At 30.5% G+C, this 27,871-nt stretch overlaps 1 protein-coding gene and 3 long non-coding RNA genes across 6 annotated transcripts in view; 2 read left to right on the forward strand and 2 right to left on the reverse strand.

Moving 5' to 3' along the window:
* Positions 1–27,871, reverse strand: part of LOC552374 (protein Wnt-1) — a 60,401-nt gene that overhangs the window by 20,323 nt on the left and 12,207 nt on the right. The window contains exon 1 of one of the 2 annotated variants that reach the window (XM_006569586.3): positions 7,574–7,706. The exons of the other annotated variant lie outside the window; for it this stretch is intronic. Coding sequence (XP_006569649.1) covers positions 7,574–7,578 — 5 coding nt within the window. The 5' untranslated portion in view covers positions 7,579–7,706. Of the gene's footprint in view, positions 1–7,573; positions 7,707–27,871 lie in introns of those variants that run through there. 2 annotated transcript variants of the gene reach the window in all.
* On the forward strand, positions 1,894–4,573 carry LOC102653642. Of its 2 annotated transcripts, XR_001705792.2 has the most exons (4): positions 1,894–2,033; positions 3,206–3,318; positions 3,462–3,735; positions 4,254–4,571. It is a non-coding gene; the product is annotated as an uncharacterized LOC102653642 (long non-coding RNA). The 2 variants fall into 2 exon arrangements; XR_003305556.1 differs by having other exon boundaries at positions 3,206–3,735; positions 4,254–4,573.
* Positions 2,928–3,661, reverse strand: LOC102653612. The gene is made up of 2 exons (XR_411565.3): positions 3,511–3,661; positions 2,928–3,432 (listed from the first exon to the last, which is right to left on the reverse strand). It is a non-coding gene; the product is annotated as an uncharacterized LOC102653612 (long non-coding RNA).
* Positions 7,975–10,059, forward strand: LOC113219066. The gene is made up of 3 exons (XR_003305558.1): positions 7,975–8,401; positions 8,881–9,344; positions 9,412–10,059. It is a non-coding gene; the product is annotated as an uncharacterized LOC113219066 (long non-coding RNA).

The raw sequence follows: 27,871 nt of genomic DNA on the forward strand, positions 1-27,871 counted from the left end.
CGATAAATTATATATTTGATATTTTTATGTAACAACTTTTGTACTCGTTTTAGCTTTTAAAATTGAATCTTTATAAAATATGCCTTATAAATGTATTATATACGTACAATATTTGTAAGTACAGTAAGTTTTCTCATATTTAAAGATATATTTTTGAAAGAATATAAAAAAAATATTATTGATATTTTTTTTCTTAAAGAAAGCATATCTATTTTCTTCATATTCAGAAGATATTGAATATACAAAAAACAATAAATATAATTTCATCAATTGTAACATATCATACAATTTCTCTCATCTAATCTGAAAAGTATATATATATATATATATATATATACAAGGAGTTTAGTTTTTCACCGCGGTGGAAAATGATAAAATCACATTTTCATGGAACCGAGTGGAAAGGTATGTGGAAAGGTATAAGGAAAGGAAAACGAAGGTTAAACGATAAGCCGTTCATATGAGTGCGTTTAGATGAGATGATAAGTTTTATGATGCTCCCATTATTTCGAAAATTCTTTCTAAAACGAAACATTACAAACGGACCCTTGGAATTAGTTATTTGTGATAATTTTTATTGTTTTTAATGATTTATGTATAACCCATTAAAATACACAGAAGATGCATAGACTATCAATAGCTTAAATATAATTTTGAAACAAATAATAAAATTTGTTTTTTTTTATTTTGATTATAAGAATGGAATACATACCATATTCTTTCTTGAACTTCTTCAAGAGTGGAGATATTAATCATGGTTATTTTGATAATTTTTTCATTGTAAATGATCATTATAGCAATATAAACTAATTCAACGCTAATTAGTTATTATATACACATGCATTATATATGCGTTCGAACAAGTAAAAGAGCCCTTGCTTCTCTGCTACATTTCCCACTCACAACCGAAACTTTGCCTCGTCCTAATTAGTATCGATTACCAAACATCCCCCTTTTCTCTGCCAGCATTATACTTGTGCAACAGTCCTCATTCGTATCTCATTCTATCGAGGGGCCCCCTAGTGACTTTCACAGAAAAAGAGGATGGCCCCCGGGCCAACTTCAGCTGAGGGGTGGCCATTAGATTGTAGCTGGAACACCAAAGTTTCCTCTTAATGAGTGTACACAAGTATATAGAACTCGCTATGCACGTAAAGGAATCACGACTCATGTCGTTTATTCTGACTAATTAATCCTGATCAGCGATTTCATCAATAAAAAAGGTAGAATCAAATTATTAAAGAATGAGTATCAATTTATTCAAATTTTTGTTTGAAATATTTAAAAAATGATTTATTAAAAAAAGGACTATATTTATGCTACTTAACCTTATTCAAAATTTTTCGCAAACTTTACTAAAAAAAAATTTATTATTGCTTAAAAAACTAAAATTCTAATTTTTTTAATTGTTGCTAATAAGCTTATTCAAAATTCTATTCTTAAAATTCCAAAAAATTAGTTTCACTGAAAACTACTTCTATATCAAAAAGCCACTCGAAGTACTTCGATAACTTAGCCTTCCCTTTCAATATACAATTCATTCTTTCACTCGTCAGTGAACTCGTTGTCAACGAACAATCTTTGCCTATGAATTTTCAAAGAGAGACAACAACTTCGTTCTTCCACAGGCTATTATATGTTAGTTTTCAAACCCGGAAAAACTGTAATCGGATCTTTTTCAACCAGGAGGAAGACATGAATAAGAAACTTTGAAGAGACGTCGCAAGGAGCGCAGTAAGCGCTATCGGCAATGATCAGACGACATCTGTCGTCAGTTTGGTTATAAACCGACGATACAAGACGAAAGATCGACCATTCGTCAGTTTGTCTGGCTAAGATTTGCTTCTGCAGTTCCGTTTACGAATTCACTCAGAAACGAAGATAAACAGGCAAGCATTGGTTTTACGACCATGTATACTTCATCTTAACTCACTTTCTATTTGCCCGTTTTATTTAGTTAACGACAATTTCGGTCTGCATTTTTTCAAAGTGAGCCATCTTATTCAACATGATAGATACTGGATGCGCAGAACGTAAGTGCTTGTTTAAATAAAAAATATAAGTATTATGGCACTTATTATTAAAAATTATATTTATATATAAAATTCATGCTATTAATATTACAATATTTTTTTTTTGGTAAATTTTTATGTATAAATTGTCTTGTTCATTTTGTTTATTCTTGTGACTTAAAAAATATATTTAAATATAAGAATATATATTGATATATATTGTGAATTAAAACATGTGAATTTATAGATAATAATTTTGATTTTTGATTTAATTTTGTAAGAATTAAAAATTCAATTTCTATTGATTTCCATTTCCTTTTTTTTCAATTCCTATATACTATGAGACGATAAAAATACAAAATGTAAGTATATATATTGTATGTGTATTATACCGAACGATACTACTATTTCTTTCGGCCTATTCGCGGTATTACTGGACGCATTCCGTTTAAAATCTTTAATCTCGTTAGAGTTAATTCCTCCGTCTATATCTTGTTAGATTCATGATCCGGTCAAGTTGATTTTTTTTTCTGTATAAAGAAATTAGCTGACTGAGAATCGAATAATAATTCTTCGAGAGTAATGATTAAATTTTTGTTGAAATCATTCGTCAAATCACTTCATGGTTGTCCTAATTTTGCTATCTTCTCATACATATAATATTACTAAAATAAAAGTTGGTTTTTTTATATCAGTAATTATTTTCAATGTAATAGAATCTATATTGAATTCTATAAATTTATATAAAAAAATTTGTATGAAATTTTAAAGAAAAAATCACAAAGATATTATTTTATTAAATAAATTAAATATTTTATATATACATATGTAGATAAATATAAAACATAATACCAGAGAAGAATTATATCAAAAGATTCACATATTTTAAAAAATTCGATTATTTCTTTCTGTTACCTTTATTATGCCCCATCAATTACCAATTTGTTAGGTTCATTACATCCATGTGGTAGCTCATGCACAATCCCTTTCTATTTGCCTATTTGCCCCTTTCTACTCACACATATATATTCATTACTCTCTCTATTCTTTCTCAAGGCAGCATACGTGAAGCTAACGAATCATAAGTTGGATACGATAATCGATAACTTCTCATCAGCATCATTTATTGTATTCGTTTCTGAGAGTACATATATTTATCCGGAATTAATTCGTTTTTCAACTTGTGCTTTCAGAAATTTAACATTCCAGAAAAATTATGCAACAAAACGGTTAGAAAGGAATGATGGAAAGAGTAGATGAAAAAGATTATGTCACGAACTCTTCTATGTATTTCTCCATTGATCAGGTATATGTAACATAATATATATATATATATATTATGTATGTATGATATATACTCGAAACTCAACCGATGCGATGTATCGGCTCTTCTCGAGGGATCGGCGAATCATTCAGTGGGCTGCTTAAAACAAGGCCAATCTTAATTAGGGGATGCACCGGCGGATACGCTCCCATGGGATGCTCATTGTTCTCCTACCTTTTTACACCGTTCTCCGATGCGGCGCCATAGCAGAGAAAGAGGAACGTCTACATGGATGTGGTGCGTCTAAAAGTGCATGCCCCGTGCCCCTGGGATATCAAGTAGAGTACTACCGGTCTCCTCTAGCGTTTACCATAGAACAAAATTCCTTGGATCGACGGAAGATACATAGATAGATAGCATACATAGAGGGAGTTCGCATATGCACACGTGACACTTAAGGTACGTTTCCACGTGGTATTAAAACTCACGGCGTTTACTATCACTATCACATTTTTTAATAGTCATATAATTTGAGATTACAGATATTTTTAAAATATATTATCTAGTGAAAATAAAAAATTACAAATTATGTTACCATGATATTATATTATTTTCTTAGTTTATATTTTCGTACATTTCAATGTCACTATATTTAGTTACTAAACTATATTTTTGTTTGATTAAATGGTGATATATTTTATGAATGTTTCCACATAGTTTAATTTCATGATAATTGATTATAATTGATTATAATTGTCTATAAGATCTATATTTACGTGACTTTAAATCATGATTGGTCGAAATTGTTAAAAATTTTGTTCATTTTCAATTGTAACATTATAAAAATAAGATGAAATGTTATTAAATATAATTTTTTTAAATTATGAATATTATCATCATGCGTATAAATCATAAAAAGAACTTTTAAAATAATTTAATATATATTCATATTCTTAAATATATTTTGTTTTTCACAGAGATGAAAAATCATTCAATATGATTTACGATATTCTAAAATAACAGACAAAGTGAAAGAAGTTTTTCGAATAGACATAGAGATTTCTATAATATAATAACATTACTGATGATTCGTTTGTCATTAATGCAAATAAAATCAGCATATGTTTGCTTTCTTGGATAACAATGAAGATAAATAATGATAGATAATTTAATGATATGTGTTTCTGGTGATTATGGAATGGTTATGCAGATATGAAACCTAACCAAATTAAATATAGATATCCTAATTGACAAACACATATAACATGATATTTGAGAAGCAATGGTGATCATGAAATTAATTTCATTAAAATAATGAAATTTGTAGTTTTTCAATTTTAGTATAAATTATTATGTCATTGGAATAATTTTGGCAATTTTTTTATTATTATTAATGTTATTAATAATTATAGTAGTATTATTTTATGACTTTCAATGCTTTCACAAAAATTATTCATAAATTTATTCTTAAAATAAAGTAAAATATTTTTCAAAAAAATAATTATACCAAAAATAATTAGTAAAATTTATCATAATAAAAAAATATTATTAGAATATTAAGTTACCAAAAAATATAGCATTTTTTAATTTCTTTTCTTTTTGTATATTTCAGATTTAATTCTTTTATAGAATAATTATTTCAAGTTTAAGTTTTTTAAGGAACGTTTATCTATTATATAATATAATAGAATATCATTTTTTTTAAAAATGAAAATAAATAACATAGAACTGAGCAATAACACAACAAATATTCGATGAAACAAAAAGATCCGTTGTCAGCAACTTTTTAACCAGTGATTTCATTTCAAAGGCGACCAAAGAACAAAAGCATCGACTACACGCTTCATTTTCTTCACCATTCGTTCCTACTGTCTCACCCCTGGCCGGATTTTTTCATTTCTTAAAAGCCTGCCTACATCTACGCTGCATCGTACAATCTAAATTAAAACTACCTATCTGGGACAACAGTACAAAAACCTGTCGATATAACTTACATACCAATACCGTTTTCTTTACTTCCATCCCTTTCTCCAATCTATTAAACAATTCCGCAAGTTAAATAACTCTAATGAAAGAAATCGTGAGAGAAATCAACTAGAAATCATAATCTTTTAAATCCAATAGTTCAATGAATATGAAGAGAATATAAAAATATTTCATCCATCTTTTTTAATATCTTATTCTTCAATTTTTTAATGTTCTTTTCATTTTATATTCAACATTAAAAAAATATTTATTTATTCTATAGATATATCTACAGGAATATCGAAAAACATCAGTTATTTAATTTAAAAATGAAAATATAAATTATTATATATATATATTATTGCTATTCGTTCATTTTTCAGCGATAATTATTATAATCAAATTAAATATTACTTAAATATTAAGTAATATTAATATAAATATAAATATTACTTAAATATTAAGAGAGGATTGTAATTTAAAAAAATTACTATTACAAGAAAATCATACGCAATTGTCTAATTTATCTTTCTATTTTTATTACTTGAAAAAAAAAAATTAAAAAAAACAACTTGTATAAATTCGCAGTTCTATTCCTTTCCCTCATCAGGATCCACTCAATGATAGCCGTACACGGTGTTGCGCGAAAACAGTTCGTGTTGGTTCAGGCGTTGATTTTGCAGCGGGTTAAAGTTCGTTCACGCGTGAAACAAGGAGTCCGGACCAGGGATCTTAACGCTCGGTTAGACAAACGTTCTCGTTGTTTGCATTAGCATATTGCGATTTACATTTCCCTGTATTATCGGCCCCTAACTACCAACCGTTGTTTTGTTCAGATTGTATATCTTCCCATTTTATTCTGTACTATATCCTCCCCTCTCTCTCTCTCTCTCACGCTCGTATATTTTGTTTAAAAAAATAAGATGAAAGTTCACACGAAATATAGCAAACGATTGATTCTGCCAATTCGATTCAACTATCCATAATGCAACTAATTTAATTGGATCGGTTTATGGCTAATTTATAATCGGAAGAGAGTATGACGAAGAACATTTGAAGATTTATGTGTTTGACAGGAAGAAAAAAAAGAAATCAGTTAAAAAATTGGAGGATTATTGATTTTTTTTTGTTAAGTTTTGCAAAATAAAATAGATATCATAATAAAAATAAATATAATAACGAATTAGTGGAAATATGCAAAATGAAATATGCAAAAAAATTTCCTTCAAAAAAGGCATGAAAAACTTTAGAAATTTACAAATTATTATAAATATTAATTTGTAAATATTACAAATAATTTACAATTTAGAAATTAATAAAAAATTGATATGGATTAAGAAATTGTATGGAAAATATATAGCTATACAATGGAGAGGTTCCCATGAATAATATATTATTTATTTATTAATTTTCATTTCTCTGCACATCAAAATTTTTACATGTATTTCATTATTTATTAAAGTTTAAAGTTTTAGTTTTCTTTAATGTTTATTAATAAAATTTTATAATAAGAAAATGTAACTAATCATATTCTCATGCACGAGAAAGAAATCTACTATTAGAATATAAACATACTTTGACTAATCATCATATTATCGCTGATTATGGATAACTATATATGTCTTTTCTTTGCAAATCATTTTAACTCAACATATTGTATGGTATTCTTTACCACAAATAGGTTATAAAAGAAACTATAAGGACTATTTTAAGTCGCGAGCTAAAGAACGAGCGTTCGAAATATAAGAAAATGTTACTACTGTACCAAGAAATTCAAAATAAATGATGATATTAAAATCATGTTATATATTTATCGATATGCATTAATATATATCTTTTTTTCTATCGAATAAGACTAGTCAATTATTCGATAATAGTCAAATTTTTTTTAAAGAAATTATTTTCTATAATGGTCTTTTCTTTTGAATCTTTATAACTATTTAGAATTTTTATATGAAATAAATATTATTGTTTCAAATATTACTATAATTTAAGAGATATATATGATTTTATTTTTATTGAATTTTGCAGGATTGTATTTAAGTTATATTTCATTATATTTAAAAATGAATTATATATTTTATTATATTTTAAAATCATACTTTTGTTATATATATTATTTTTTCAGATTACATTTAAAATTCCATATATATTTAATTGCAATCAAAAATAAATAATTAATATTATTATAATATTATTACTATTATATTACTATTATATTCAAATATAGAATAATATTTACATCAAATTAATATGAAAAAATAGTATGAGAAGTAATAGAATTTTAAACTATTCAACTTTAACTGATTTCCTATAAACATTCGATTCTAACCTCATTTTTGATCAATTACACCAAACTCGTTTCACACTTCTACACTTTTTCTTCCACTAAAAACAAACTAAATACTAAATCATTTTCTTAGAATATATCAATTTTTAAATCGTTTTAGCGGAAACAATCACTGATTCAAACAATCACATTCCATTTTGTCCAATAATTGACGGAATAAAGAATGCGCGTGCCTATATATAAACTTGTACGAAACGATTGCCGAAAGCTCTAACGGTAAATATCGCTGCGAGTTCTAGATGGGTCTATTCGCGAAAGGGATCAGAAAACAGTCGGTAGAGAGCGCCGCCGCGTGCTCGAGGACAAACGAGCAGTGGGGGGTACGCGTGGGCTGCATGGTGTCGACGAAGACATCGGAAGCGCGATTTATCGCGCGCACACTCCGCGAAGAAAGAGTCGTCCCGTTGGTGGTCGTTAATTCTTGTCGCACGTGTCCCACCGCTTTGATCACGCGAGTATGCTAATTGCACCGTCCACCGCCCACTCGCTGCCAGTGCATGGAAAATCGTCGACAGCGACCAAAAGTAAGAGGAAGATGAAGGAAAAGAAGAAGGATCATGATGATGGAAGAGAGGAGAAATAGCAGAAACAAGACCAAGAGAAGGAGAAAGAAAAAATGGAAGAAAGAGGAGAAACTTTGACTTGAGTCGAGTGATTTTGCCACTCTCCATTGGCATGTACATTCTGTTGGCACATGCGCGAATTCCGATTCCAAAGCATTGAGAAAGACATACTAGGAATATAGGAAAATTAATTTGTCTTAACATTTTATTGGGATCTTCTTCGACACGTAAATTAAATGGAAGAAAGGTAAAATAGATACATTGAATTGATGATTTAATGACTTACTGAAATATAAAGATTAATTTTTATGAAGATGATTAGATAGAAATGAAAAATAGAATTTATCCTAGAAAGAATTTCTATATTTCCGTAGTATAATTAAAAATAGAATTTAAATTTAATAAATAAATTATAATAATGATAAAATAAATTCTAGTAAATATTACATTTTGTTAAACTCATATTTGGAGATATAATTGTAACTATAAAAAGAAATCATAAATCTTCAATTCATAGAAACGCGATTTAATTATCTAAAATCAGAAATTATTCATTATGACAAAATACAACAAATACCATGATTATCAATATTTAATTTAAATTATTTTCAAATAATGCAATTTTTTTTAAAGAAATTAATAAAATCTAATATACATTAATAAAATCATAGAATCATAAGAAAAATAATGTAATATCCGTTTTGATATTAAATTTTTGTTTCATAGTCACATTTTTCCAACCATTGGAGTTTCCATGAAAATATAACTTAATGGACCAAAACGAATTTCTATGGAGAAGAAAGTATGCCTGTGGTTTTCCAGGCGGGTAAAAAGGACGGTGCACGCGCCGCTTGCAGAAACGTTTCGTAAATTCGAAGAATGACTGGAAAGAAGTGGCCGCCGCACAAAGCGTGCCGACACAACCGGGCTCGTTTGCCCCGCGGAGGTAATTGTCTTCTTGGCCGCACGAGAGCGCACGTATTCCGCAAGCAAATACACACCAAGAGGCTGGCTTACATACAGCGTTCTCACGGGATGGAGAATAAACACCATGGTCCGGTCTGTTACCGACTTTTCAACTTTTCGTTTCCTGGACACGGTTTGTTGGAACATTCCTCTCACTCGTTCAGTTGTCGATTTGTGGATAACGAATTGCAATGAATAGAAGAAATTTCTATATTGTTTATAATGTGAGTAACAAAAATATAACGAATCAAACGAATATTTGTATGCTTCTATATGCTCGAAAATTTTTAGGTTATATTTTGTTCTTTTTTTCAAGAGAAGAATTCTTATAATAATTACATAATGTTAAGAAGATAGAAAATGAGTGAAATTATGAATAGAAAAATGAAAAAAAGAAGGAAAAAACAACGAATACAGTTATTGAATTTAAAATAAAATTAGAAAAAGAAATATCAGAAGAGAAAGAAATAAATTATAAAATTGTGATAAAGATGTTGTATATTGTTAAATTATTTTGTTTCAAATAGTTAATATCTATTTTGCTCTTCGATCCCCAGAGACCGGAAAACACGTCGAAAATTTATCGAGCGCGGCTGTAGAATGTCTTTTCGTGATTATTCTCAGCTTAACGTGCCACGTCTCTCTTTGATCCTTCGTGAAATATAAATCGAAAGAAACTTACACAGCAGAATATTTACGATATTCGAACGAGGAATTTTTTTTAACTCGAGGAAGACATATCCCTAACAAAACTGATTCGTCGGTATCTATGAAGTCCTGTAATAAAAAAATATCAGCGGAAGTAATATTTGAAGTGACACAATATATTAAAAGAGTAAAACAAATTTTTTTTCCATTACACTATTTAATCTCTTCTATTATTATTTTTGTTATAATAGAAAAAAAAAGTTTTTACATATCAATCGTTTGTTCATCAAAGTTGCCTTAGTTTATACTATTTTTTAATATAATTAATAATTTTATTTTGCATTAAAATTTTATAAATTATTTTTTGCAATCTGAAATTAACCTTAAATAATATTATTTATGAAATGATTTAATATAATTTATGCAATAAAAAAAATTAATTTAACAATATTTATATTCAATGTAATAATTTACAAATGATAAAAATTCTAATACATATTCAAAAATTCAAATATCCAAGCAGAGTATATAAGATGTTCTTTATATTCCAAACAAAATATTGAATTCCCTTTCGAAAAAAGGGTTCTCTAATAACATTGCAAATAATTTCTGATCGAATATCATTTTTCACTATTGAATGGTCCGGATTGATATACAGCGTCAAACGGTATATGGGATGGTTATCGAAGCCCCAATAATCGCGGCGAGTTAATTCGTGTTTGTGCGCGCGGCATACGGTAGTGCATCATGTTGCACCACCGTGCATAATAGCGCACTGCATCAACAACGATGTTTACCTTCGGCATAATATACAAACAGATGTATCTCGACGCGGAGAGCTTCACTTGCCGCGGATCATTTTACACGTACGATATTTCTGTAAATTATCCTCACCGTATGCGATCCATCCCCCTCTCTTCAGTCACCCCTCTGGGGGGGAAACGTTTCGATTTGCATTGCATGAGAGAGTAATAATTCTGTCCATTAACCACCGACCACGTGTGTGGTCTGATAGAAAACGATTTATGGCCGAGATGATGATTTATTTTTGGACAATGTTTGAATTAGTGATTTTTTTTTTGTTCCATTTTTCTTTTTTTTTTTTTTTGACATTGAAATGAAGAAATGAATTTAAGAAATATTAGTGAAATAATACTGCGTTTATTTTGATAATGCGTTTGTGATGATAATATTGACTCTAATATTATTTTTCATTTATATTATATTGATTTGATATTGTTTTCTGTATCTTCTTACCAATGTTATCTGGCATTAGCATGACAATATTATGTGTAAGATTATTTGGACATTTAATATGATATATTTTTTAATTAAATGAAATAAAATATCTGTTTTCCTTGATAAAATAAATATATATATATAAAATGTTAATATGTATATTTATAGTATCTCTATATGTATCTTTTGATTTTAAAGATCTAAATAAATAATAAAAAATGATGTATAAAAATATTGAAATTTATCTATTACAAGCAATTTAAATGTATCAAATAAAATAACATTTATATTTGTTTCATTCTATCTGTATCTCGTTTCATTTAACATAAACTTAAATTATTTATAACTTAATAAAGCTTTAATCGATATTTTTGTGGGCCATTTGTATTTGTTTTGATCAACTAAACTTTAGAATTCATTACTACAACTAAACTTCTATCAATACATTAACATTATTATATTAGCATCCTATATATAAAATTATTGAATTAAATTAATCTAGATATCTTTCTCTGTTCATATTTGTTCCAATTAATAAACAATGATCTACAATTCCATATTGTTATGAAATTAAATTTCATAAAATTTTCTCTTACATTATTATCAACTAAAAATTTCTTAAGTAAAAAGAAATTAAGCTATCATATTCCACTGAAATCGAAATATAAAATCGAATATATATATATAAACAACCAACCAGGATTAGAATATTCTCGATATGTTTTTCAACTTTTTTGGAAAGAAGAAAAGGCGGAGTCAGTAACCGAAGGACTGAATGCGTAGGGAAGCGTAGACATGTTAGTGCATGGGCCATTGAGCCTTGGGAAACTCTGATTAGCTCTTTCGTTTCTTATTGGAAAACTTTCATTGCGCCGTAATATGAAAGGGAGAAAATTCCATCTCGTTCTGTGGCTGGCTCAATTTACCAGAAAATTCTTTATACTTTCTTCCAATTACCTTGATATTTACCCTCCATATGTTTGGTACTTTGGTTATCTTTCCGAGTAGGGATTTTTCTGGTTCCGTATCTGTTAGTTTAGGGCATTTAGATGATTTACTTGAGCAAATTATCGTTGGAAAAACTACAAAAAACGAAACTGTATTTAATTTTATTCTGAATATTCGAAAAGATTAAAAAAATTAGTTAGAAAAAAAAGAAAAATAATTTATACATCATTATAAATTATTTATATTCTACGTTATTATTATTATTTGTTAAAATTATTCAAAGTTTTCACTTTATTTAATTTATTTTATTCAATATAACGTATATATAATATGATATATATTCTAAAGACTTTATTATTATTAGTCACAATTTCGAGAATGCATTTAAGTGCAATTACATATTGTACGTATATTATTGATACATATACTGCATAATGGCCATCAATGACTAATGAAGTGTAAACGTCAAGTTCTATGTCGGTTATCCGTGACCGTCATGCCAGTGAATGTGTTAACTTAGGTCTGCTCACTAGCAAGGTCCTTCACCACTTGTAATGAAGTCGTCGATTGTTCACGAGTGGAACGAAAGAGATTATTTAACACATAAATTAAGTGAAAATAATAATATCATTCAATTCAATTCTTGTGAGAAATTTTTTAATATTGATTTAAATATTCATGTTTTCAATATACACATTCTTTCTACATGATTGATCTGAAAAGTTTTTTAAGAAAAGAATTAAGATAATAGAAACTTTTTAGTATGAAATGAAATGAATATATGAACATAGAAATCTTAACCTATCTTAACAGTATCCATTGACAATAAAACCTTTATTCATTCAAATGTTCACTAAACTTTTCTATTTATTAAGAAAACATTGATCAATTAGAACAATCAGAATGATTAATATCTAGAAATATTCCTTTTAAAAAAAGAAAAGAAAATCTCATATAAAAAATTTTACACGAATATATAGGTTATCCCACAAATCATGAAATTTGTAATGCGCATGTGCAGAAAGAGAAGAAAGGCACATGCGTCGAACAGTATTAAAATACCGTTCTTAAACACACACTTTATTTTTCATTTTTATTAATTTGCATTGACAATTGATAAATAATTGCAGAAATAAATATAAGATTAGAATTACGTTAGAAATATAATAATCGATCAAATTTCTTAATATTATCATTATTAAACCTAAAATTCCACGAATTCGATAGATCTATACATATCAAGTGAGAAATTGAATAGAATCGACGATTCCTTAACCTTTCCCGAAAGATACTGCTAAAAGATTTCACTTGTAGAATCATTCAATAGAATTTTCACGAAAAGCCCATGGATCAGGGAAAAAGGGTGCAACCGGATGTGCAATGGGCTTGGTAGATTGCGTGAGCGTGGTCGAAGCTGTGACGAGGCTAGAGAGACGCGGCACTTTATGGTGAACGCATTTTATTGCCTGTGGCTGCCGTACAGGCGGCGTGGTTCAAAGGACCAGCCGGAACAGTAAAAGCTAGTTTAACGGTGCTAACAGCGGCCGCAACACGCCGAATGTATTACTATACCTCACGAGTCCTCTACTTTTCTCCGACCCATTCGCTTCACGCGTATACGCATACGCGACATACATACGTATAATATTCAATATGTGCATAAACACGCGTACAGATTCGAACACGTATTGAACACACCACACTGTACACTAGTGCACACAAACACGCTAAACACGCCCAATACACGCGAGACCGTACATAAGAATGACAAATATGTGAAAGAAATGCAAACGTACACATATACACGAAACAACGTTCAACTGTACGCTCAAGCGTATACACATGACAGAAGCAAATACACGAAAGACACGTTTCCATTTCGTTTCTTTTCCTCACTTTATTCTTTCTCGTTTTCTTTTTCTTGTTCCAGGAGTTACGGCCACTACCACGAAACCGATATCCCTGTCGATAGTACGATAATTTACGGCCACGCGCAGCTTTAATTAAATTTTCTAGCTGTGCCCGGGCCCGGCAGGTGAGTGACAGCGGCACTGGTCTTGGACGGATGCGGCGACGGAAGTGGCAGAACGAAGACATATGTGGGAGCATCGAGTCGATCGGTGAAAATAAATCGTTGAGAGAGAAATTGAGGTGTTCGATTGTCGTTCGAAACGTGATAGTGAATTTTCGTGGAAAGATTTATCTGGATTGTCCGGTAGAGTTTAACGTCATTTAAATACACGTACTCGCGAAAGAATTACAAGATTTTAAGTTAAAAATTAAAATCAAATTATCATAACTATGATAATTCTCTTAATTTGCATATATATGTAAGATGAAAAATTAAATAGATAATGTGAGAATGCATGATACATAAATAGAAATAATAATAGCAAAAATTAAAAAATATAATTGGTATTAATATAGTATTTAATAAAAAAAAATTAACAGATAAATAGATATTTGCGTAATTGAAAAAATAAGAAAGATTGTTGAAAAGGAAATTAAAAAAGGAAATTGAAATCTCAATCATAAAAAATGATCCTTCACAATTAAAAATCAATTAACAATTAATTGAATTAAAATATAAATATAAGTTGTAAATAATAGTAGTAATATAAGATATATATTATTTTTTTAAAATGCTTTTAAAATGATATTCATATTTGTAATTTCTTCAATCCTCATTTTATTTCTTCATAACTATTTTATGTGAAAATTTTAATTCATTATTTTTCCAAACTTTTATGATATTGATATATAATTTATAATTTAAGAATAATTTTTTTTTTTATATGAAAAAGTCGATGATCGAACATAAGCAATTTTGTTAAAGAAATAAAGTCATTAATTTCGAGAAAATATATCAAGATTAATTTTGCTTTGCAAATTATTTTTTCTTTTTATAAAAATATCTCGTTCTTTTTGTATAGATTTTTATAAATCCTATGATACACCTAATTTTTTCAATTAAATTAAATTAAATATATATCCTTTCTCTTTCACTTCACTGTGCAAGTTTAATACTCAAAGCGACGACTGATTACTAGATTAATTCATCATTTAATTTCTTATAGCAAACACGTTTCTACGTACATTTTTATTAACATAATTAATCATAATTCTTAATCTCTTCAACCATTATAGTTGATTATACTAAAGATTAAATTATATTAACCTATCATTATATTATATTCATATCATCATATTATTATATTATATTATATGTATTAAATTTTACTTTTATCACATTATATCATTTTGACACATATAATATAAGAAATAATATGTAAGAATTTTCATAATATATATATATCTTTATTTAACTTATATATACTACTTGAGAAGTGAAATCTTATTTACTAAGAAAATAGCTTAAGAAGTGAAATCTTATTTACTGAAGAATAAAAATAAAAATAAAAAGAAAAATAGAAAATGGGAAAAGATATAAATATATCTAAAAAAAAAATCCCTTTGTTCAAAATTTTATTCAAAGATTCAATTGAATATTTCCAAAAAATTTTAAAATTCATACAAAAATTTTTAGAGTAGAACAATTTTGCTCTAATAATATATCTACATATTCAACATTTCATTTTCATCATCAATATTTATGCGTACTTTATTACGTTTCCTTCATAATCGATCTCAAACCATTCCAATATCACTTCAATATCACCCCTGCCATTTCGTCTAAATAATCTTTGTATTGTACAAATACACACAACATGGAGTCTATTAGCAATGCAATCGTTCTTCAGTTAGAAAACGACACACAAGGACGCAAGATTCGCGGCGCGAACCCGTGCAGGAAGTGGTCCGGTTGCGCTTATAAATAAGCACGAGAGCGAGGGAAGGGCGCGGCAAATCCCACTCAGCGAGGATTAAAATTGATTTTGTGTTTATGAAATGTCGCGGATACCTTGGCACGATCCGCCGCCTCCGTTTCGTCGCCTGTGGCGAACTTCCACCTTCCGAGAATAGACTCCGCGACTCTTAATGCATTCAGGAAGACGGAAATCAACCGAGAGAGAGGATTCTTAGAATGGTTTCATCGTGGACGTGACAATCGTGATTTCGAGGATTTCTCTCCGAGTAGTTTTCTGAATTCTTAACAACAGAATTGTAGAAACGAGAAGGATGAGACAATGATATTTTATCGATTTATGTAATAACAGAAATATTTTTTAGAAAAAAAAAAAATAAATAAATGATTTTTTTTTTAATTGAATACAGACAAATAATCCTATCTAATTTAATGATCAATACAGCGAATGCATATTAATATAAATAATGAAAAAGTAAAAATGTATAATTTATATATCCCATTTTAATTAAAAAACAAACAGAAAAATAATGAACAAAAAATAGAATAATGAAAAAATGGATGTTAAAATAAAAATATATATATATTTTCTATTTTAATTAAAAACAATATACACATACACACACATATATATATAATAACGAAAATTAAAAAGATACGAAAAAAAAAATGGATGGTAAAGACCTTTAAGAAGAATCCATAGAATGAAGGAGAAAGGGAGAGGTATAGAAGCCGCTTTCTACTTTAGGAGCATTCACGCGGTACTTATTAACGAGTACGATCCGACCGCACGTCACTCAAGTACGTCGTTTTGCTGGATGAACTTTATAAACCGGCCCTGTCCGATATCGGAAATAGGCTCAGAGAACCGGCCGCCAGGCATTAGCGTTGTGAATTTGGCGACTGCTTCATCCCCCCCTCCCCCCACCTTTCACTTGCCGACCTAACCTAACCCTATCCACCATTAACGATTCTCGATCGAGCTCGAGTTCGTTAGGTTGTCCAGCAAGCCGTCGGATCACCGAGAATTATCGGAATGGCGGCCAGCTTGGAAAGATATTTAAATCTACTTCTCTACTAGCCTGATATCTCGATGCCATTTTATATATATATATATATATTCGCAAACGTTCCAACTTCATACCAATATACATACCAATGAGAATTTTATAACGATTTCTAATTTCGAAGAAGCGGTTTTTTAAGTGTTTTAGAAGAATGTTACGGCGGGTCCCGATAAACGATTATCCTAACAGTGGGTCGAGCAGATGATTCTTGGATGCCGATTTAATAGCGATTTGAACGAATAATAGCAGTTTGCAGGTGAAAGATTTATAATAATTGTGGGTAGAAGATTGTAACAAGATTTAAAAAATTCGATTATGATTGAACTCGATTTAAATTTCCATAAATAGAATATACTTCTTTTTATCATAAAATTTTTAAATAGAATTTCCAATTATAATTATTGTTATACAAAATAAAATTAAATTTACTTCTGATCGCCAAGAATTTAAATTAGTATACAGAAAACTGTCATAAATTACAAAACTGTGAACATTAAATTAGATATTATTACAAACATCAAGAACACGAGAAATGAAATTTAAAATTCTATGTAAAATAACTAGAAAAATTGCATCATCTTTGATTGAATCAAGATTTCAAAACCGCTCGTAAAATCGTATTCCATGCAATACTATTCGAACAATTCTCTGCCTCGAGGTATCAGTTCTAGATCCTGATTTCCTCCTAAAAAATATTTCCCTGTGTTCCTATGTTCAATGAGAATATCGAGTCTCGTCGAATAAACACAATCTCACAAGTCTCGACGTATAAAAAATATTCTTTTCCATAAAAATATTCGATGCACACACGCAGGAAATGGACGATTCCGCGTGTGAGTCCTCTCTTGCGATCCGGCCTCAATTGTTGCATCCGCGACTCAAGTGGGGTAAGCATGGGAGGGGTGGGGGGAGAAGTCAAGGATGCACGGCCACGCGAACGGTTAGGATTCCAAGGAAGACCACTTGGTGTAATCTACGCCGGAACTTTCCTCCTGGGAGGGAATCAAACCGTTTTTCTCTTATCTTATTACGTTGAATATTATCTCCAGTGATCGGTTTCTCGATGGAAATCGTGTTCGAGACATGTACACCGAATTGAATTTGCCCCTCGATATTTTGCCCCCCCTCCCCCTTGATATTCTTAGCCTGACGAGTTTGGATATTTATTTGTACGTGTTGATACACGTGTGTTATCATTAGCTTATAAATGATGTATTAATTTAACAATTGTAAATATAAATATTATACAAAAAACAATTATTCCTATATAAATTTGAAATAATCATTCATTTTATCATAACAATTAAAAGAATATTATTAAAAGAATATTATTCAATTATAAATTTCATAGAATTATTCAAAAAGAATTTTTTTTGAATAATTATTTTATAATTATTATAATTAATATAGTTTTATAATTATTCAATTATAAATATCATAGAATTATTCAAAAAGAATTTTTTTCGATCTTATTCGTAGAAAAACTGAATTTCATATTGAACACCCGGTAGATGAAACTTCATGAAACACGTGTCGCGCCGCGCCGCTCTATCGGTAAACAGCTACACGAAAAATTGTAGAGTAGGCAAACTCGAAGAACACGAGGCGAAGCGAGAATTCACAACTTCTCTGAAGACAGAAGGATCGATCGATCGGCTCCGTCCGGTCGCTCACTTTCTTTCTCTCTCTCTCTCTCATCCTCTTCGCCCTTCTCTCCTAATCTGAATTTGCCCCTCCCCTAAAGATTTTTCTTAACAGAGAATCTGTCCTCCTCCTTTTATCTCGTGCCGCTTTATTCTAAGTTCCGCTACCTCTCTGATAGATGGAATCGTTTCGTTTTCCCGTACTCTCTAACCCGGCTGAACGAGAGAAGTCCGTCCAAGTGGCGGAAAAGACAAGAGGGAAAAGAGAGAAGGGAACGAGAGAAGTTGGAAGAAGCCAATCTCAGAAATGAATATGACTCTTGCAAAATTCACAGAACAATCCGCGACTCGCTCAATGTGGCTTGTTTGTCTGTTTGTTTGCGCGCCTATTTCCGCTCTCATTTATATGCACGCATATCGTCCAGTGTGGCCACATGTAGCGGTCGACAACGAATATGAATTGGTTCACGCATTGAACGAATCATTTTACGAACCACGCATTGTGAACATGGCGAGAAGAAAAAAGACAAAGGAAAAAAGTGATAGATGCAAATAAATAAATATTGTATAAGATTTAATACACGTAGTTGAATTTTATATTTATAGGTTATGTTCGTTTTAAATTAAGTATCGAAGAATATTTTCTGTTACGATTTTATATTTTTTTAATCTATAATTTAATTCTTAAATCTCTATAATAATATTATCTTTGTTATAATCAATCTAAACACATTATTTAAACCGAAAAGAAAAAATAAAGAAGAAGATGGATTCATGAACGAAAAAAGCACGCGATTCCACGAGAGAAAAATCAACTTCTTTTCCAAGGAATTTTTTCTTACAATTTTCTACATTTTCATATATTTATTATTTCTCTTTGATCCCGTCGTTTATATTCAGAAATGTAATGCTAAGAACACTGATCACAATGCTGTTCTTATTGCTTCGTGTTACTGGTTCGATAGAGTAATGGAAAAGCACGGTGAAACAGGTCTAATCGTTACTTCTCTTTTCGTTGAACGTGACAGGTATTATAAAATTTTTTCGTAGCTACCTTGATAAATCCGTGCAAAATGGTCGACATGATTGCCTAGTTGTTTCTTTCTTTCGAATTCTTTCAATATTGTTGTTTTTATTCAGTCAAACGTGTTTGACGTGTTGTGTTGTACATAAACGTATTATCGTGTGCACTTTCTATTTTTATTCCTTTCGTGTATTAGTAATAATTTGATGTATCGATGGTTAAGGCACCATGTTGTCGTATGAAATTCATATTATACTTGTTAAATGAAAAGTGATAGAGTCAGGCTAGTTTTATAATAAATATTTTTTATAAAAAAAATATAAGGAATATTTGAGAAACATATATCATATGAGATTCTATTTAATATTAAAACTTAACAATTAAAAAATTAATTCTAGTGATAATATTTTGTATTATTTATTAATTAAAATTTGCTTCTAATAGAACTTTTACGATATCTATTTCGAAAAATATCGTAATGAAAAATTTAATCAAATAATGTAATAAAGAAATATTAACCAATAATATTGAATTTCATTAATTTTATCCAAGTTAACTTTATTCTATCCACTTAATTTTATAGCCAATTTTTATGTTTATTTTTAATGCGATATTGATGTAATATTTTCAATACCAAATATATATTTTTTGTATCAAACATTACAACGAATTAATTGCTTCACTTTTAATATCAATAGCTATGATGAGATAATTGAAGGACAGTCTATGGAGAAATATAATGACTCTTAAATGAAAATATGAAACAACAATATTGAATAATACATTGACAGGTTTGCGAAACGTGCATTATTCTGTGTTTTCCGATAATCAATTCACTTCTTCAGATGCTCGAATATGTTTTGACGCTTGACCGATTTTACAATGCCGCTATATTTCTTCCAGCAACGACTTGTGCATTGCGTTCCATTTTCAGAATATCGCCTTCAAGCACTGAATTTTATCTTCATTCAAAGCAACGAATATCACAATATATCACTCTCTTATTTGAAAAAGATGAATTATACTGGATATCTTAAAAGAAATATTAAAAAATTTTATCAATATATTTGATAAGTTATTCCGAATAAAAAGATAGATTTTGAACTATTCGTTTCTAGTTTATTTTAAAAAATAAATTCTATGTAAGTAGTACATAATTGAAATAGAATTTTTAAATAATTTTTTATATTTCTTATCTTTTTGTATTTATATAAACTGAAGATGTTCAAAATTATCTGCAGTAAATATAAAAAAGAATGAATTATTATACTTGCATTCAAGTAATCATCAAAATTAAATCTTGAATCAGTCTTTTATTCAATTATGTGAAAATAAAAGTACACGTGTAGTAATGATAATTCAGAAACACGTAAAAAATTAATACAAATAATATGTAATGCAAGTGACGACATTAAAAAAATTATTAGAATAAAATAACTAGTAGAACAACGATTATTAAAATTTCTATAATCAAATCAAAAATCTATGTTATGTACATTATTTTTTTTTGTCGAAATAAACATATTAATAAAATTATTCAATTTCCTTCCGAGACATCCTGTATATATTTTATACCTAATAGTCTTCAAGTATTAAAAATTTATTTATCATTTATTCGTTTTCACTTTTGCGTCGTAATTTTCTTATTAAGAAATAACACGAGAGGGCGCACGGTCAACTATTGCAGTAAATATATGTTTCCATATGTAAATATACAAACGAATTTACACGAACATTTTTAGTAATTACACAAAATAATCACACAAATATTCACATTAATATGCACTTACATACACTATTCTCTCTAACGATGAGATTATACATATGATTCATCGATGGACAGCAATAACCAGTATCAATAGACAGATCAATTTCTTCGATCGTTGAAAGTTATTTCGGGTGAACGGATAATAGGCCAGGTTAGAATATGTGGAACGATCAAAGCGGGTGTTAAAATGAACGACAACGAAAGTGTTGCTTCGTCATTTTACGGTCGACTAGCGATAAGGTAACGTAGTTCGAAAATCGCGTCGATGTATCCTTCAAACACGCCATGATTCGCCAAGACACCGGAACGATCTGGAAACGATGTGGACTGGAAGAATATGGTTCTGTCGCTGGCCGATAGATCGCGGTCGATAACAACATGGCTGTCTTATCTAAATTACTACGAAACTATAAAACACGTATCACGATATTGGGTAAAATGAGAAATATAAAATTTTTGTGTTTATGAGATCTGGATAAAGAATCAAACATATATAATAAATGGGACCAGGAAGAAAATGCACTTTAAAAAGAGAAATTGATATAAAAAGCAGCAATATGAAACAGCGTTATGTTATAGAAGTAATAAAACGAGTAAATCGTAAAACTAGTATGAATAAGAAAATAATATTGCGTACAGAATCAGGAAGAATCTGACGTTAAAACGTTACAAAAAATTGAATAATATTAATTATAAAATTATAATATCGTGTTAATTTAGATGAAACGTGAAAAATAATTGTACGAATTAGGATGAAAAAAGATAACACATAACAAATTTTCATGATTAAATATCAAGCGAATGCAACAGATAGGCAACGAAGAACCCGTTCTTAGGTTAGGAAAGAGGGTATTAAACTTGTAAGAAGTCGAAAAACCGAGTAAAAAACCAAGTTCCATCCTCTCGAAAGGGCAAAAGCCAGAAGGGAGAGACAAGAGTGTCCGACAAAGACACGTGAACAATGATCCGAAGTGAGACGAAGACAAAAGCCTGGAGGTACCACTTGCTCTGCTCCTCCACGAAGCTGTCGAAGTGGAGGGTGCAAGGAGAAGGCGGAAGTGCAGCGGATCGAGAGAAGAGCAATCGTGGGTACCAAAAGCGAGAGAGAAGGAACACGAACTGGTGGAAAACCTCTCACCAGAGTGGAACATCGGCATGTAGCGATACATTGAAGCGACGAGAGAGAAGGAAAACGAAGAAGGCACTCGTAAGTGGCGTTAGAATTTCAAGGCGAACCGCGAGTGCAACTACGTACATTCGATCTAATAGAAGGAAGAGAAACAAAAAAAAAACAAAAAAACAAAGAAGAAAAAGGAAAGAAGAGGAGTGGACCACGCGAGGCGACATAGAAAAAAGGTGGACCGAGAAGCAGCCGATACATAACTAGCCCGTAGTTAGCTGGCGGCGATTGGTCGAACGACCCAAAAAGGGTTGGATTTTCGAGAGAGCAGCGTGGCGTAAAGGGTGGAGCGCTCGAGCACGCTCGAGACCGCTCGAGCCCCGGTGTAGCAGCGTATGTGCTACGCGATCTACGCGTTCCTGGGACCGAATCAGGGTGGGGGAGGGACTCGAGGGGGAGTAAGAAGAGAGAAAGAGAAGGAACAGAGTGAAGGAAAGGGAAGGAAACAGCGGTTGGGAGCAAGTACACGCTCGAGTGTACTTCTTCCTTCCTCTATACTCTTCTCGTCTCTTACCCTCTCGACGACTAAGAGACGTAGAGCCAAGCGTACCAGCCTCGAGCTTGTTTCCCACAAGCTTCGGCTCGAAAGCTTGTTAGAGAGATTCGCCATTTTTTCAACCCCTCTCGCCCACCCCTTCACTCCTCCCTCAACCGGGGAGCGGGGCACCCTCCTTTGCCCCTACTTCTCCGTAAGCGCACGTACACCTCTTGTACACCGCCTCCTATCGTCGTGGCCCCCTTTTCTTTTTTCTCTCTCTCTCTCTCTCTCTCTCTTCCCATAAGCCGGAGAAGAGGAATCGGGAGCAGTCTCCACTCGACAAAAGGTCGACCACGAAAAATCGAGCTACCGGGCAAATCAAGAGCACCCTCCACTATTTTTTTCTCCTCCCTCCCTCCCTCCCTCGTTGTGTATACTTCATTCCTTCTCCTTCACCTTTCTCCTTCTCGATTTAAATCCTCACGTGGTACGCACGCATTACGCCCCAGTTACCGCGATTTCTCTCCATCCTTGCACACTTCTCTTCCTCCACTTCTCTCTCTCGGGGAACTTCACCGATTCGAACAGGGAACAATGAGAAACGAACAATGATCGAGGGAGAGAAAGCAGTCAGAAAATGGAATGCGAGGGGGTTAGTTAGAACAGTTCATTGAGGGTGAAAAAAGGAAGGAAACAAGAGGGAAGGAGGAACGATGGAAAAAATAGAAAACTAGAGGAGGACACGCGGTCATTTCTTTCTTTTTTTTCTTCCTCCTCCATCGTTTCGTTCCTCGCGGTTTTCTCGAATAGTGCGGTATAGATCGGTTCGACAAAGAAGAGGGAGCAACAACGACGATGGAACGTTCTTTCTGTACGTCGTGTACTTCTCTTCTTTCCTGTGCTCATTCCACGTCGTTCGACCGTGAGTCACGGAAAAGAACGGAAATCACCTTGGCATGAAAAAAGGGGAAAGAAAAAAAAAAAAAGGACACCCCATGGAGAACGGCGTATACGCACCGAGTAATGGCTACCTCGGACAGAGCCTCAGGCCTTCGGTTACCTGTACGTATAAGTATGTACCTAAGTATGTACCACATGTCTATATATATATATAATAATAATAATATAATATATACTAAAATATTATATCGTCTCCTTCATGCCAGAAGCAAAATTCGATAAGTTATATTTATATATATATAACCATAAGATTATTTTAATTATCAAAATCGATATTTTTGATAAAAAGAAAATATTTTCATTTATCCAGCATAATCTAATTTAATTCTAATAAATTTACGATTGAGATAAACTTTTTATTATCTTCGATAAAAAAAAATGATTCTCTTGGTTTAACTTAACCTAACTTTCTTCTATCGATGATAAATTCCTTTTTTACAAAAATTTGACAACAAATATCAAAGACACACTAGTATTATTCAGATTATTTAATTTCGTTATAAAATATCATTTTATTTTCAATCTTAAATTAAATTAAAAATAAAAAATAAAGTTTATTCTATATATTTTAAAAAGAATTTGCACATTTCTTGTCTTCAATATAGAAAGGAAACAATATAATATTATATATACATATATTATGTAGAATTTTATGATTGGCTAGATATCAGTAAAATCACTAATTCCTATTGGTCAATGTCAATTTTCTATCGAAATCTTTGCGCATGCTCTTTAGGTTGAATCGATTATCGAAATATCAATCGATCTTAGTATATCGCGTAATATATGGGTGAACGGATTGAGAATTTTTTTCCTTTTTGTTTTGCAAAAGAAAGTTAATAAATATAGATGAATAATTCTTTTTTTTGTGATATTTTCAAGAAAAGAGTTAAAGAATCAGATAAAGTTTGGATATAGTTTGAGCAATGTTCAAATTTTTGTAAAAAAGGAATTTATCATCGATAGAAGAAAGTTAGGTTAAGTGAAACCAAGAGTCATTTTTTTTTACCGAAGGTAATAAAAAGTTTATCTCAATCGTAAATTTATTAGAATTAAATTAGATTATGCTGGATAAATGAAAATATTTTCTTTTTTTTTAAGAGTTAATAGCATATTTAGACGTAAATATCATTCGAATTAAAAATTCGACCTAACCTCTCGAATCTTTCCTTATCGTGCGCTATAAATAATACGAAATAAAAAAAGACGGTTCCTAATACATAAATGCATTCCAACAAATCCAGTTATTAAACAAAAATCATATACGAATCATTTCCACTGACAGAACTACTAAAAAGCTCATATATTCATCTATCGTTCAAGACTAAAATCTATATTTACTTATCTCGTAAGCAAGCAATACCCAAAAGAAGGGTGGTAGGTTAGAGAAAAAAAGATCCCAACATCTACCTGCCTAGTAGCCTTCCTATAATATTCTCACCAGAAAAAATCCGAACAACCAATGGGTCTTGGTTTTCCGCTATCGTAATCGAGTCAGGTCAAACGATCGAATGAGGTTAAAAAAAATTCGAATAGACGAAGAAGCTTTGTAAGAAATATCTCAGAGAATCATTCAAATTTCGAATAAAATCGAATCGAGTTGTCCAAGATAGATTATTCGTAAATATTTACGAAAATCGAAGTGGAAAAAGATACAAAAATGATTTTAAATATAAAAAAAAAAGATTAAAATGTAAAGATAATATAAAAATCGACTTCAATTTCGATTGCTTCTATTTTCAAAAAATATTTACAATTTGAATACATTTTTATATTTTATATATATAATCCACTTGATTTGATATTTCTAAATGATTTTTTTTATCACGAAAAAATATTTATGAGGACTTAAAAGAAATTGATTGAAATGGAACAATTTATTTTTTTTTCGAAAAAATTATTATAATAATTAAATTTATAAAAATACTGATTAATAATCTGTTGATTAATTTTCCTACATATTTAAAAAAGAAAATAATTTTTTGTTTTCAATTTATTTTCGACATACAACAAATATCAAAGGAATAATTAAAAGAAAAATCAAAACTTAAATGAAGCGATGAAGAAATAAAATTTCATATGCAATAAAATTTGGTATCCTTTTTTTCCCTTTTTCCCTTTTTTTTGTTTCGAAAAATATATCGTGGTGGTATAATAATTAATGCGTACCGTTCCGTGTCCGACGTGCGAATATTTCACGTTATTCCTTCTCCTGTTGATGTATCGGGCAATTATGCTTATAGAGCGTGTGTAGTAGTTCACTGTGTAACGCTCGCCGTGAATGAATACAAATTGATGTTTCCGAAGTTATATTCGTTCCTTTTGTATATTGCTTTAAGAAATCGAGATTTAATCATCGATTTAATCAAAATTTCATTTATTTATCATTTAAAAAAAGTTATTACGTATCATTACTGTATATAAAATAAGATAAAACGAATCTTTTTAAAAATAATTCTAAAAATCAAGATTTTTTATTACATATTTTTATATTATTAAAATGTTATATATTCATTTAATATATAAAACATAAACTTAATTAACTAATATTTATACTTAATAAACATTTACAAATATAATGATACGTAAATACTTTCTCCTTTTCACGTGAAAATAATACAAAGATCTACAAGAGTAAAAAATTCTCTCTCTGAAGAAAATTTATGAAAAAAGAAATATTGACGCCTGTTGAACAAAGAATCTCACCCCCTCCACCTCTCGGAAAAATACGGAAGAAAAAAAGCAGAAGAGTGAATCCACTCCTTACCCAAACCTACAACCCTTAATCCACCCTTCTTGGACGAAAAGGGGGGGAGGAGAAGGAGGGAAAAACAAATCAGAAAAAAAAAAAGAGGAAAGGCACAGCAACAAGAGGGTCCCGCGTGGCCAAATAAATGCGTACGCGGAATCATGAGCGGCATCATTACACCCAGGCGAAGGAGGGTGTCTACTAACTTGTCCATTAATATTAAAGAAGTGAGGTGCAGCCGGTGCGAGGGGTGGCCAGGGACGTGGGCAGAATGCACGGGGATAGATTTAGCATCGCGGAACGCGTGTTCACCTCCTCCTCGTAAACGCGTGGACGTGTGTCCTCGCGTTAATCTTTGAAAGGTCGTGGTGTATCCGGAGAGACAGCCACACGCGCACACACAGCTAGGCACAGGCTAAAATATTTTTATTAATATATGTCGAAAGAGCATTACGGCGAAGCGTAATTATTATACGATGCATTAAGATTTTAATTATACATGTGTTCATGGACGAATGTAAAATTTGTTTATACTGCGTATTGTGATAAGCTATTGTGCCGAGTCAATTGAAGATTGCGAGTAATTTACAAATATATTAAATCTTTTCACTGTATCGTCAATTTTTTTTTCTTTCTTTTTTTTTTTTTTCCCTCCACGTTAGGTTAATATTTATGTATATATTAAACTATGTTATGTTTATTGAATTATTTATGTATGTTAATTATTAAAATATTCTTTTATGTTTGATTATTTAATTTAACAAGCTTATAGCAATCTCACTGGTATATCTTTTCCAGATAATTTAGATAATTATAAATTAATATATTTATTAATGAATATTTCTCTCTTTTTTTTTTTTTTTTCGTGTATTCGAATCGAAAAGTTAATTTTTTCAAATGAGAGAAGATTTCAAATATTTTTCAATAAACATCTTCAGATTTAAATAAAGGAGCAATGTTTTCGAAAAGATATGCTAGTTGGAAGGGTTGATTTTGATTATGTACGCGTTTTATGAAGGTATCCTTCGAGAGTACAATACGTACCGTTCAAGAATTTTTCTCGATGTATAATGGCAAAGATTATTGAGTACAATTGAAATAAGTAAATACGACGATGACAGAATCGTTGAATAGTTGATTGTATGGCTTATATTTTTTTAAGGTAGAATTGGAATTTTATGGTTTTATTTATATTATTATTATTTTTTTTTCTTTTATCAA

This window comes from Apis mellifera, linkage group LG1 (genome assembly GCF_003254395.2).
Source record: "Apis mellifera strain DH4 linkage group LG1, Amel_HAv3.1, whole genome shotgun sequence".
NCBI lineage: Eukaryota > Metazoa > Arthropoda > Insecta > Hymenoptera > Apidae > Apis > Apis mellifera.